The 13,352-nt window shown below is 38.2% G+C and overlaps 1 protein-coding gene across 1 annotated transcript; it reads left to right on the forward strand.

Annotated features, from left to right (window-relative positions):
- Positions 1-91: 91 nt before the first annotated feature.
- LOC139938016 (protein MEMO1-like) lies at positions 92-13,292 on the forward strand. Its single transcript, XM_071933372.1, has 9 exons — positions 92-300; positions 1,879-1,963; positions 2,535-2,603; positions 3,463-3,575; positions 4,068-4,179; positions 5,244-5,386; positions 6,581-6,669; positions 7,170-7,274; positions 8,564-13,292. The coding sequence occupies exons 1-9, from the start codon at positions 147-149 to the stop codon at positions 8,696-8,698; spliced, it is 1,005 nt and encodes a 334-aa protein (XP_071789473.1). The 5' UTR covers positions 92-146; the 3' UTR covers positions 8,699-13,292.
- Positions 13,293-13,352: the final 60 nt, after the last annotated feature.

Here is a 13,352-nt window from a genome sequence, read left to right on the forward strand (position 1 = left end):
ACCACGCGTGTAGCTTTGTCCAATGTCTGCCGTCTGTTATTGTAAGCGCCCTCTGTTGACACTTATCTCAAAGTCGGACATGCGCTGATCAGCTGTGTCTGTGTGTGAAGTTCGCGATTATCATATCGTCAGCTGAAGGGTCGTCTATGAAAACCACAACAAGGGGAAACCTCGCCAATAAACAAAAAGAGAAAAACAATCATTTCGACGTCCACAATACCGCTGAAAAACTCTCCAAGATAGGTTCGAGAATGTCTGTTCGTCGTGCTCGTCATGCAGGGTCCTGGTACAGTAATTCAGGTCAGGATCATTCCATAATTAGTGTTGATTTCCGTTTTTTTTTATAAATTCTTTTTTATTTAGAAATCGTAAAATATTTGGAATTGATCATGATGACTAATAGTAATAATCATATCAGGGAGGCTGCGAAGTGATGATGATGTTTCTTTGTTCATAAAGTTCGCTGTAGACGAATGATGTGTACAGAATTTGTACAGAAGTAATTGCAAATTTGTAACAAATGTTTTGTGAAACCAATTATCTCCATGATTAAATCAACAGATTACGATCTTAAAACGTTGGAGTGATTAACTGACTTTTATTAAGTTTTATCGTCATTTAATTAGAAAGTCTCTATGTTCTTGTGTTGTAACTTGAGTTTATAAATAGGGAAGGTATGCTACTGTCACTAATTAACATGCCGCATCATGGACCTCATTTTAAAATTAAGAAATCTAGAGTAGAACTTGAAAGAAGAAGTGTCGTAGACCCAGTGACTGGGGCGCTAGATTCTATTTTTTCTCGATATTTTGACATTTTCTAGATGACCGATAATGTCAAAATTTTGAAAAAAAAAAGAATCTACTAGCGCCCCAGTCTTGCAATTGATAACCAATTAATTTTTAGTTTTAGTTACAGTTCAGTAGTGTCAGTACCAATCATAGATTTTTTTCAGAAAAAAATGTGAAAATTGTGGAAAACATTGTCTCAATTTTGTAATTTTAACCGAAGCTCAGCACTTTATGATTCGTTTCAAATGATCTACATATGCGCTGATATTCAGCAAAGTCCACTTCTGGATGTAAAAGCCGAGGTGAAGACTAGGTGTGTGTGAAACAGGTGGAAAGTTGTGCTTAGAAAATAAGTGCAAGTAAAAACGACTACTACTACTACTTAGGCCTAATACTAATATAGGCATAAACAATAAATAATGCAATGATCATTTGTAATGTACAAGCTTTAATGTGTAGGCTTATTTTATTTTGTTTGGGTTGTTGAACATTTCTTTACTTATCATTATCAATACAAAAATATGTATTTTCACAATTTATGTAAAAAGGTATAGACACCCAATGTGTAAAATTTTGTGCAAAACAACTGCATATTTAAAAGAAATATTTTCTCATTATAAAATACATTAAGGGTAGGTTAGTTTGTAGTTTGGTTGTCTTACCAACTTATTGTAGAGTTTACTTTATTTTTTTCATAAAAAAGCCACGATTTGCTGTTTGTACTGTGTCATCTTGTTTTTTGTTAAATTGTTGAATTGTGATATTTTTAATATTTAGTAAATAATCTTTAATTGATGAGAAAAATATTGATTAAAGATACATAGGCCTATAGGTTAAAATTTTGGCTGTTTGACCCAAAGATGGAAAGAAGTTATAAAGATTCAGGGTAGGCCTAGGCCCCCTATTTTTATTTTTTTAAATCATGGTCAATACTTTGCCGCCTGTCTGCAGCCACTTACATGTATCTCCTTCCAAATGCACACTTTTACTTGAATGTTGTATACATTGAGAACCAAGAGGAACAATGCTTCTTTATCCCTAGACTCATGCGATTCATTACTATATTTTCGTTCATGTTCCAATGTAGAGCGATGTCTATCTGATGAGCTTGGGGCCTGGCTGAATGATGCAGAGTCTTCCCACCATGGGCCAGCAAGAGCAATCATCTCACCGTAAGTGGCCCACTCTAGCTCACTATAGATGTACAGCAACAATTTCCAGGCCCCGGGCCCCAGACCCTGCGCCATAAATGCATTGTTTTTGCATAGCTTCCTTCCCTGCGCCAACTTTTACATTTTCATAGTTGGAGGACACTGATGTCTAATTAGGACTTTCCTAACATTTGGACTTTTGAGACACTCCCTCAACTAAAGTCCAGTAGTCCAGTGGTTAGACTGCAAGCCTTGCAATCACAAGGTTGTTGGTTCGAATCCTACCAAGCTAACCGCTGGTTTCACAATGACTACAATAAGTATTGTCGTCTAATAACTGATGCTAAATTTCTTAATTTGTGCAATTCATAACCAAAGACGTTAAACTAATGTTTGTATGAGAGAGATTGGCTGTTGCCAGCTTGGTGTTTATATCCCCTTGAGGGAGTTTGCGGAGTTCCATTGATTCAACAAACAAACAAACAAACAAACAAAATTCCAGAATTTCAGCATGTCTTGAAGATTCTTTATAGTTACTCCTGATCGTCTTAACCAACACTTGTCAACTAACAATGATGTTATATATTTACAGGCATGCGGGATACTCATACTGTGGAGCATGCGGTGCCCATGCCTACAAGCAAATCGATCCCACCAATATGTGAGTTTAGTTTGAAACTTTTAGTAAGGAAAACAACTCAAGGGTTTTTAATAAGTGAAAGGGATACTGTTCCTTAAAGCTCCTGGAAATCTATAACTCTAGGGATAACTAAAAGGGGGATATGCCATCAGTTCAATATAACTAGTAGGGTGTCATGGCCGAGCTGTCCAACGCCCGGTTCATACTTCCTGCGAATGCGAATGTGATACGAATGTTGACGTCACAAATTCGCCAGGAAAAAATCGTAGCAGTTTAACTCAACTCAACTCAACTCACTTGCAAATATCGCTGCGAAAGGAGGGTTGTGACGTCAAATTCACGTAAAATTCGCTTCGCATTCGCATTCACATGAAGTATGAACTGGGCTTCAAGCATTGAATTCAAGTTCTTGTGGTCAAGTCGTCAGAGTGTGGGTTCAAATCCTGGTCATAACACCAGTGTTCTTGAGCAAGATGCTTTACTGTAATTGCTTCTCTTCGCACAGGGGTCTAAATGGGTACCTGCGATTGGTAGAGGTTGATATTGTGTATGAAAAAAGGCTTTCAGAGCGCCACGACAGCTCAGGGCTTTACACTCCCCAGGGAGCTGAGAAAGTTTAAATTAATGTTATTATTGGCTCAATGACCAGGGCCCCAATGTGAAGTGCATTGATTGCTATTGTTAAATGTGCTACATAAGAACTAGTTAATATTACCTAAATCCTACTTGCAATCCTTTTTTGTCAGCATTGAATCTGACCCCTGATAAATATATGGCAGGAGCTGAGGAACTCAAATAGTAAGCGTGAGAGGAAAGTTGGTTGATGCAGACTTGTGTTTTTATAATAATGTAAACTGTTCCTTTCCATTGATATCAACAGAAAGCGAATCTTTATACTAGGGCCATCTCATCATATGCATCTACCAGGCTGTGCTGTTACTAGATGCAAAACATACGAGACTCCTTTATACAATCTAGTTGTAGATACTAAAGGTAACGGATATTTTTAAAATTTAAATTCACAATTTTTGACTTCTGTTTTGATGATATGGGTCAAAGAGTAGACCCTGACACATAACGTCACTGTTCTAGCGAAGTGGCTTATATGGAAAAAGATTTTGGGTTGAATAAAGAAACATTTACTAGGGCGGGATTTGAACCAATAACACTCAGGGTTAATGTGCTGGCGCTCTACCAATTGAGGTAGAGTTGTGAAAAACCAACAATATCCGCTTGTGGGAGATTTGTCGAGTTTCCTTGTCAGGAAGATCAGTTAAACAAACCAACAAACAAACAAACAAACAAACAAACTGCACCGCATGCAAAAGGAACACAAGAGGCATTTTTGAAACGGTGTTCATCTATCTGAAGAAATTATTTGAATATTTTAATGAGATTGCCTCGGTGACTTGGCTCTTAGATTCAAAATTTCCAGACGCATTTATTGTTTGATTCAAACCAACTACTTTTTTAAAACTTTGACAGTTACGGAGGAGCTTCATAAAACTGGTCACTTTGATCTGATGGAGCTCCATACTGATGAAGAGGAACATAGCATCGAGATGCAGTTGCCTTATATTGCAAAGGCAATGCAGAGGTAAGTCCACACAGCGCCCTCACTGAGGTCAATGGAGACCTATCAGTGGGTGCGTTCGATTAGCTTCCCCGGGTCGTCCCCGATGTGCTCATCTGGGTGGCGTGCTTGTTTTTCCCAGGACGAACGTGGGCAGATAGTTACCCCAGTTTCATCCTGGAAAAGTCACCTACTTTTTTTTCCCAGGACAAACGTGTGCAGATAATTACCCGAGTTCTGCCTGAAAAAAATATATGCATCTGGGTGAGCCCCTGCCATGAGCTAATCAAACGATCACTCAACCCTCTCGTGGTGACGTCATGCACCTCGGGCCAGCCCAAGTGACCCGATCCACAAGCGGGGCACCCATTGGCTCAGAGTTGATCATTGCGCGTGTACGCGCGCACATTTTTGTTGTTTGTCCTCAGCTATGGTGGCCGATGCTATAAGTAAAAATCTTTTACACTCATTTTACAATTACCAGACAAAGAAATTTGTAATTTTTAGTCTGAAGGCAGGACTTTGTATAAACTTGATGATGATATATCGTTGCGTGCCTGGAAGAAGGACATAAAACAAGAAACCGGAGAAAGGCGTACTTACTTTTTTGTTCCTACTACTTTTTTTAATAGGCCTAAATGTTCCTCATGTTTTCAGTAGGCCTTAATGTTCAAGAGCCAAATATCATATTTGATAAACAAATCTTCCAATGTTCTGATGAACAAATTTTGAAAGTCTCCTCGATTTTGGAAACTTTTTCCCTAGTATGTAGAATGTAACCCTAAACATCCCTGATTGTTTTGAAGAATCTCCCCAATTGCAAGATAAAAATGTTGGCTATGTACAATCTGTTGCAGTTTTGCCTCTGGCAACAAGTTTGAACTTGAATAAATCATGATTAATATCAAAGTCTTTTTCACTTAATAAGTATTGTTCTTGAATGGATTTTTTCAATTTTAGATTCCTTCTACTTTTGCACACTGCAGGACAAAGAATTCCATGTAGTTTTAAAGCAATGTGGCCAATAAATTAATGAATGTATGAATGAATAATAACTGATTAATCTTCCTTAATCTCTCGATGCACAGCAAGCAGGGTGAGTTCACCATTGTGCCTATTCTAGTGGGCTCATTGCAGGAGAATATGGAGAAGATGTACGGCCAACTCTTCAGTAAATATCTGGCTGAACCTGAGAACCTATTTGTTATCTCCTCGGACTTCTGCCATTGGGGTGAGTTAAGGTCGAGTCACACTGCAGCGATAACGAAAACGATAACGATCACGACGCAAAGAGAACGCATTCTATTGGTTGAATTGCACTTGCAGAATATGCACACGCTCATTAAACCAATAGAATGCGATCTCTTTGCGTTGTGATCGTTATCGTTTTCGTTATCGCTACAGTGTGACTCGGCCTTTAGACAGATTGAAAAAAAGCTCAGCTCTATGAGAATGTTAAAGGCAAAGTATACCTTTGGTTTTTTGAACTGCTCATTTGTTTTAATCTTATAAAAATATAGATGTATACAATAAAACTGACCTGTTAAATTTCATTTCAAAGGGGTCGTGTTTTTAGAGCAAATATGTGCATTTTTGGGGAACCTTTGTCGATCTCACTTTATTTAGTCGGGGTTTTATTCTGACAATGATATTCTGAAAACCAAATTATTTCACCAGTAGCGAAAAATTAACCATCTCACGGGGCAACCCTTACACTAAGTGGTAAAATACAGATCAGTAGGATTTGTAACTTTGCCAGTGGTAGTACAAACAGGTGAGGTTTGCGGAAGCACCATGTGTAAATCTCTTTTGATCAGTGTTGGTTCTAAGAAGAACTGGTGGTCGTTGACAACTCAACGCTGCGATCAGTATGCTCTGATCGTTGTCAGGAGAATGCTGGACTCTGTTGCTGGATGCTGCTTAAGAACTGCCTTGTAGGGGATTAACTGGTTGAGTTGTCAAGCACCGGTTCTTCTCAGAACCATCCATAGAGTTATATTATAAGAACTAGAGGGCGCACTGGCCGTTATGCGCGACCAGGCATGCGTGCATGCGGCCATTTTCTGAGTTGACGGAACAGCATCGCACAGTGTGTGTTTGTGCGGCCATTTTGTAAGTTGACAAAACGGCATCGCGTAGCTTTCAATAAATACTAACTCCAACGTGTACTTCATATTTAACGCGCGTACAGAATGGCGCGCGTGTCTCCTTGCGGTCCTGTCGGGTTTGTGCAAGCAGTATCATCAGTGCGCCCTAGTTCTTATGAAACTCTAAGGAACCATCACTACTCAAAAGGGAGGTACACATGGTCCTATCGCAAAACCTCACCTATTAATTTAGAAATGGTATAAGGTTAAAGGAACTCAAAATTTGTTTATCAATTGAATTATAATCATTTTCTCTGAAACAATTTTTTTTTTTTCAGGTCATAGATTCAGCTACAAATATATATACAACGATTCCTCCAAGCCAGAGTGCCAGATTTACCAGTCCATAGAAACTTTGGATAGAATGGTAAGTAGTTTTGGCAATTTCGTCATCACAATACCTGACAATAGATCCAGACCCATTGCATGGGCTGCCATCGCTGTGGACAATTAATGAAAAGGTAAATTTGTGTACGTACCATGCACTACTATCAGCCAATGAGTGGTCTTTATTTGACGTTGATGAAGGCGCTGTTTACCCTGTGATGTCATAAGCACAGAGATCATGGTTGGTAGTGCTGCTATTTTTGTAAAGGAAGTGTCTGAATTGGGTGGCTGCAGCTGTGGCTATATGAATCAGCCATAGCCTCTGCCAAAGATGCCAAAATTAAGACAAGGCCTAAGCCCATGTCCAAACTGCTATAATTTGTTATATGTTTGTGATATTGTTTAAGTATGGTATTGTTTGAGTTGTTCAACTTGGCATCAGTGGAAAACAGCTTTCATGCTGAGCTGATTTTTACCAAGTATAAACGAAGAATAAACAAATAAACAAACAAATAAATATATTGTATTTATCCTTTACAGGGAATGCAAATCATAGAGAACCTTGACCCATCTGGCTTCCGTAGTTACCTTAAGACTCATGGAAACACCATTTGCGGAAGGCATCCCATAGCAGTTCTTCTTAATGTAAGTAGTTAAGCGCAAGAGAATTATGCTTTACCGAAAAAAAGGTTACCAGCCAAAATGCCAAGTCACCAGGTAACTTCTGTGACTGGTGTCATTCTAATTTTTGCTAAGCAGAAAGTTTGTGAACAATGGGTTACTATAATAATGACTCTGTACGTTTCTCTCTTTTCCCCTTTTTTCACATTTATTCATTACTTTTGTTTGTACTCCCCCCCCCCACCGTTTGCTTTCTGTTGTGTCTCATTTAGTGTAGGGTATTACATCTCAAGCGCTGTTTTATCTTCATTCTATTTTCAAATTGGCATTTATTATCGAGATGCCTTTCTTTATTTATTCTTTACAATTTGTAACTTCATTTCATTATTGTTCTTGATATGTCTGTTATTGAAAAAGATGGGTTTTTTTATTTCCAAACCATGTGTGCCTGTGAAGCAGGTACATGTTTGTGTTCAGTGAGGTGTCAGGGCTAAATTAGGTAAATTGCGCTTGACTCAAACTCTGGTGTTTCTGACTAGCAGAGTGTGGGTTCGAGTCCTGGTCTTGACACTTGTGTCCCTAAGCAAGGACTTAAACCTTATTGCTGAATGTTTTTTTTATCGAATGCTTAAAGGGATTTACTTAAAACAAAAATTAACTTAAACATTTACTTGGTATCAAGCAACGGAGAGCTGTTGATAGTGGAAAACGACTCCCTCTGAAGTAACGTAGTTTTTGAGAAAGAAGTCTTTTATTCCTATCTGAAGGCACACAAATTCGTCTAACAAGGGTGTTTTTTGTTTCATCATTTTTTCGCAACTTCGACGACCGATTGGGCCTAAATTTTCACAGGCTTGTTACTTTATGCTTATGTTGGGATACACCAAGTGAGAAGACTGGTCTTTGACAATTACTAAACGTGTGTGTACCTTCCCTTTAAATATATTGTAATGTGAATATGCAATGTGTCACTTTAGCCTGCTTTAATAACCATTGGTTGAAGATTTAGTGTCTTCTATGTTCTGTATTTTATCCTTACACCAATATATTGGTAAATTTTACTCTTCAGTAATTCATTTTATTTTCCTTTAGGCTTAATGTTAATTTAAATTTCTTATTTCCAACTTAGTTCATTGATCTTAATGTATTTTAATTTGTCAAAACATTTATTGGTACATTCTTAATTTCTTCATATACATGTGCCCTAGAGAATGATTCGTGCACTTTATGTATTTTGGTATTGTTTTATTTGTATTTTTTATGAAATTTGTGAAATTAAGTTCTTCCTTTTTTAAACCTTTTTTTCTCCACAGGCCATCCACACCCTGAAAACTCAGAATGGGCGTACCATGTCGCTAAAATTCCTGAATTATGCGCAATCCAACCAGTGCAAGAGCATGAGAGAAAGCTCTGTAAGTTACGCTTCTGCCTCCTTCACAATGAGCTGAGAGATGCGTTATACGGCCATGTCATTCACAGATTGGTGATCGTTCTCTAGTTCAAGGCGCTCCTGTTGTTTATTATCTCACTACTCCTGCGGCTAGTTTCCATCGCTGATAGAGTCACCAATAGAGGGCACTATCATCAATAAAGCGAACTCCCATAGACCTTATCGCAAATACTTGGTGTGCGCGGTGTAGGTGTTGAACGAGGTGCATTCTGGTCAAGCTAGGCTCAAGTTTGATCCCTAGCTAGACCAAAATGCACTTCTTTCAACAGTTAGCGCTTGCGCAATGGGTATTTGTGAAAAGGTCTATGATACCGTTCTATGGTGAGAGTGCGCCCTCTTGTGGCGATGGATCATAGAGAGAGAGTAATAACAAAGGGGTCTTGAATTAAGGCTACCCTTGACCCTCCTTGTTCGACACAAAAGTATTTTGTACTTTGCCAGTTTTCGTTATTTTTGTTTTTTACACCGACATTGTCATTAAGCAAACGAGCTTACACAGTTCTTAAAAGGTGTTAGTAAAATTGGTGGTATTACTGACATTTCTAGAATCTGAACAAAAAGATCATTCCTGCTCGCAATATTTTCCACAATTTGCTGGTGGAGGGTAGACCTTATGCATTGACGTCATCCAGTGACCATCTTAGAGGTAAACCAATGGTGAAACAATGGAAAATGCACAGATTTGTATGCGCAGCACACAGGATTGGCAAATTAACAAAGTCCTTTTTACCTCTAGGCAAAGTTGCTCTACTCAAATGACTTCATATGCATAAGGATTATGGACAAAATCATTGTTATCTACTTAAGCACAGAGAAATTTGTTATTTTCACTGAACAGTTTTTTCCCCAAATTGCTGTTCAAACCTTCAGCCTGGCTTTTTTTTGTGTTTATATCTGAATGAGACAATGATCTTTTTATTTGATTGACATGGCCTTAGCCTTGGGGGGATGATGGTGGCATCTCAGGATTTATTCACAGTGTGTGCGGAGTAGAATTGGTCGATTGATTTTGAAGTAGAATTGTACAATTGATCTAGGATTGTACGATTGTTTTCATAGCGTGTTTTTTGTAATGCTCTTCTTTTTTTTCTTTGAGCATGAGCATCGACTTCACTTGGGAATAGTGCAGAGATGAGAAATGTAAGTAAAGTATAGGATTGGTATCAAGCTCACTGATAAGAGAGGTTTTGCAAGGCTCTGAATACATATACATTACAGCTATGTCAACATGTTCACATGATGCCTTTCAGACGACTTCCATGGTTTGCGTGTTGAGATGCGCTGCCGTGGTTGCAAGGAATCAAAAGATGAAATCAAAATCTTATTCGTTATTTACAGTCAGTTTATACTTTTGTGAATATTAATATGAAAACAAATCATGACGTCAATGCAGAGATGGCAGCGAAGCATTTTCAGAATATGGACACAGTTCAACTCAAAGCAAATCCTTTTGAAGTATGAGACGTCCCATTCCAGTTTCCCTACTCGTTAAGTAGTTTTGGCCTTCAAAAAATTTCTCAACATTTTGCTGATCTTTTTTTTGTGCTACGAACAAAGTATATACAAATATATAGGAGACCCATTGCAATTTTAATGGCTGCTAAAATAGAATGATTGCAGTAAAGGCGTAATAAAATAGTAAAAGTTGTAACTTATCCATATAAACAACAGTAAAGTATTTGTCTGTAAAACCCATAATAAATCCCTGTTTAAGAACAAACAAACCTAACGAAGAAAGTAATTAATCAAGCTATTGCCAGATATAGTGCGAATCCAGTAATGATCTTCAAAAACAAACAAAATGTTGTATTCTTGGACTAAGTCTTTAAAGTTGTTGAAATAGTTTTCATTTTAGATATAGAAAAAAAGTAGTAAATTTAGCTTTATGTTCGAATGTGTTCAGATATGTTCATTCAATAAGCAGGGTATTTATTGCTTGATAATTAGTTTACAAATCTTAACTGGTTATGAAAAGCTTAGTGAAACTATCCTCCCGATGTGATTTGTGGATCGTCCCATTTTCCTAGGGGAGAAGCCATGGGGAGATCAGACGCTCCAGGGATCGCCGAGAGGGATAGTTTGACTAAGCTACAAGAGAAAGCAATCAATATTTGTTTGTTAAACACCCCATGCAATGCAGACCTTTAAGTACCATGCACCTAAAAAGTGCTAAACAACCTAGTTTTTTGGTCGCTAACAGTATAGTCTTTTTGCATTGGCTCGACAAAACAGTATAACTAATGTTAATCATGTGATGTTCTCTCGACCAATAACAAGACAGAATCTGTGGGTGGGGTGTTATAAATGTTAGGATAGCGTGACAAGTGGATTGCTCGTCAGTTTTGAAGATGGACAACACTTTTTTTAATATCCATGCTGGTAGAAAGTCAAATCTTAGATTTCACATTTTTCAAGGTTTTTTTCATGGAATTTGCTTTCTCAGTAGTAATTATTTGATGTACTGTAGAAGTAGAAGCAGTTGTATCTTGTGTACTTTATGGTAAAAGAACTAGGACTAAACAATCAGAACGACAAACAAGCAGAATCGCACATTGACAAGGTTTCAGGTTCACTAGGGTCCCATTTCATGAAGGATTCATTCATTCATTCAGTCGATGCGGAGGATCGGATGATGGCCCTCCAAACACGTTGGTCCTCCATTGCTGTACGTAGCTCTTCCCGACGAAGTCCAGAGTCCCGGCACAAGGTGTCCACATAGGTGGTTTGTGGTCTACCTCGGGAACAGTGACCTTGAGTAGGGGCCCAAAGCATAAGCTTGCTCACTGCCAGCTTAGCATGTCTGAGACAGTGACCTGCTAATCTCAGCCTTCTTGCCCTAATCTTGGTGCTTACTCTCAGTAGTCCACCGTAGAGTTCCAGGTTGCTAAGCAGGAAATTTTGCCCTAATCTGGGCTTAATGTAAATTCTCAAGGCTGCTTCAAGGAATGCTTGAAGGAACATAAAGCCTGTTGAACTGCTTGGAGGTTGAAGAAGTTGGGAGAATGATACGCCTCGATGACTTGGGCGCAATTTCATAAAGCTAGTATCGATACCGGTAAACCAAAAAAGTATGCTTAGCAATTTTCTCTGCCAAGCAAGAACGGAGTGGAGATACCAGTCGCAGCAACGGTAACTGTATGGTATTTTGGCTGGTAGCCAATTTTTGCTAAGCTAGAGTTTTCTGTGCTTGGGGTAAGTCTTTGTGCTTCCAGGCATTGTGAAATTGGGCCCAATTCTTTATATGAACTGTATACATTATTGTTTCAAACAAGTGAACTAGAAAATCTTATTGGCGAGGCTCCATGAACGGGAGAATTATCAATGTATGCTTTTCATTTTGTACAAAACTCTTAAAGTATTTATATGGGAGCGAGAAGTTCAAAGCGGGTTTCTGTTCTTGGGTATTGTAAAAAAAAATCTTGAGTACCAGTAAATAAAACAAGGGTGTTGAACAGTTGCTACTGCATTCATTTACGGTGGTCCAGTGGTAAGACTGCAGGACTTGCAATTACATAGTTGTGGGTTCGAATCCTACTAAGCCAACGGCTGATTTCACAATGACTAGAATAAGTATTGTAGTCTAGTTACTGAATCAAAATTTATTTTTGTGTAATTCATAGTCATAGATGTTACACCAATGTTTGTATGAGAGAGATTGGCTGTTGCCAGCCACTCTGTCCTTACTCTATGTGCCAGCTTGGTGTTTATATCCCCTTGTGGGAGTTTGCCAAGTTCCATTGATGGGAAGATCATTTAATCCAAACATTTATACAAATAGTTATCCTGAGTTAATTCCAATATCCATTCCTCATACATCACAGTGGCGGCTATTTTTAAAATAATAATTAAAAATAATTGTGGCTTCTTATAGACGATGTGACCTATGTTTACATTTAAACCGCCCTCTGTTGACAAAACACTATATACGTCGTGTTTCGCCGGGCAAAGAGTTGCGTAGTCATAGTAAGATTGCGTACACTTTCTAGCTGGCTGCCAAACACAAAGGTTTTGCCTGGCGGTATGCGAGCGAATCATGTTATGGTTTTCATGTGACGTCAGAGGTCACATCGTCTATATAGCGCACATGTCCGTTACTCAGTGACGCTCCTGTCGCTGTAACATATACTATTTCCTGCCAGATGGGTGACTGCAGTTGAATTATGAGACCCAATTCTGATAGCACCATGTAATCAAATTCTTTGTATGGAGTTACAGGCTTTAATTCCACAGTTTATTCAACCAGTACTTATTTCATTACATTGATTTTAATGAAGTATAAACAGAATGGCTACACCAATATTAAGTTCTGTACGTAGCTATCTGGGCCCATCTGCTTTTAGTCTGTGTGCCATTTTAACTGTACGGCAAATTTCAGCTTTTAATTGCTCATGTTTTATTTACTCCTCTCACATTTTCTCTTCTGAATACCTTCATTTATGAAGTTCATCTCTGTAAATTAAAAAAACTTGGATATATGCAAAATAGCAATTATATCAGAGTAATTATAGTTATAACAGATGTAGTAACGTGAAATAATTTTATTTCACCATTTAATAAACTCTTTCCACTAACCAATGTTCTGGAATTTCAAATATGAGTTTCTTGCATGTTGTTCAGCTTGAAAAGTCAAAGCATGGCCTGTGTGTTCCAGT

Source organism: Asterias amurensis, chromosome 1 (genome assembly GCF_032118995.1).
Source record: "Asterias amurensis chromosome 1, ASM3211899v1".
Taxonomy (NCBI): domain Eukaryota; kingdom Metazoa; phylum Echinodermata; class Asteroidea; order Forcipulatida; family Asteriidae; genus Asterias; species Asterias amurensis.

Coding starts and splice junctions, on each gene's coding strand:
- LOC139938016 (XM_071933372.1), top strand. CDS start 147: ATGAAAACCACAACAAGGGGAAACCTCGCCAATAAACAAAAAGAGAAA. Junction 3,576..4,067: donor TCTAGTTGTAGATACTAAAG/GTAACGGATATT, acceptor AAACTTTGACAG/TTACGGAGGAGCTTCATAAA. Junction 4,180..5,243: donor ATTGCAAAGGCAATGCAGAG/GTAAGTCCACAC, acceptor CTCGATGCACAG/CAAGCAGGGTGAGTTCACCA.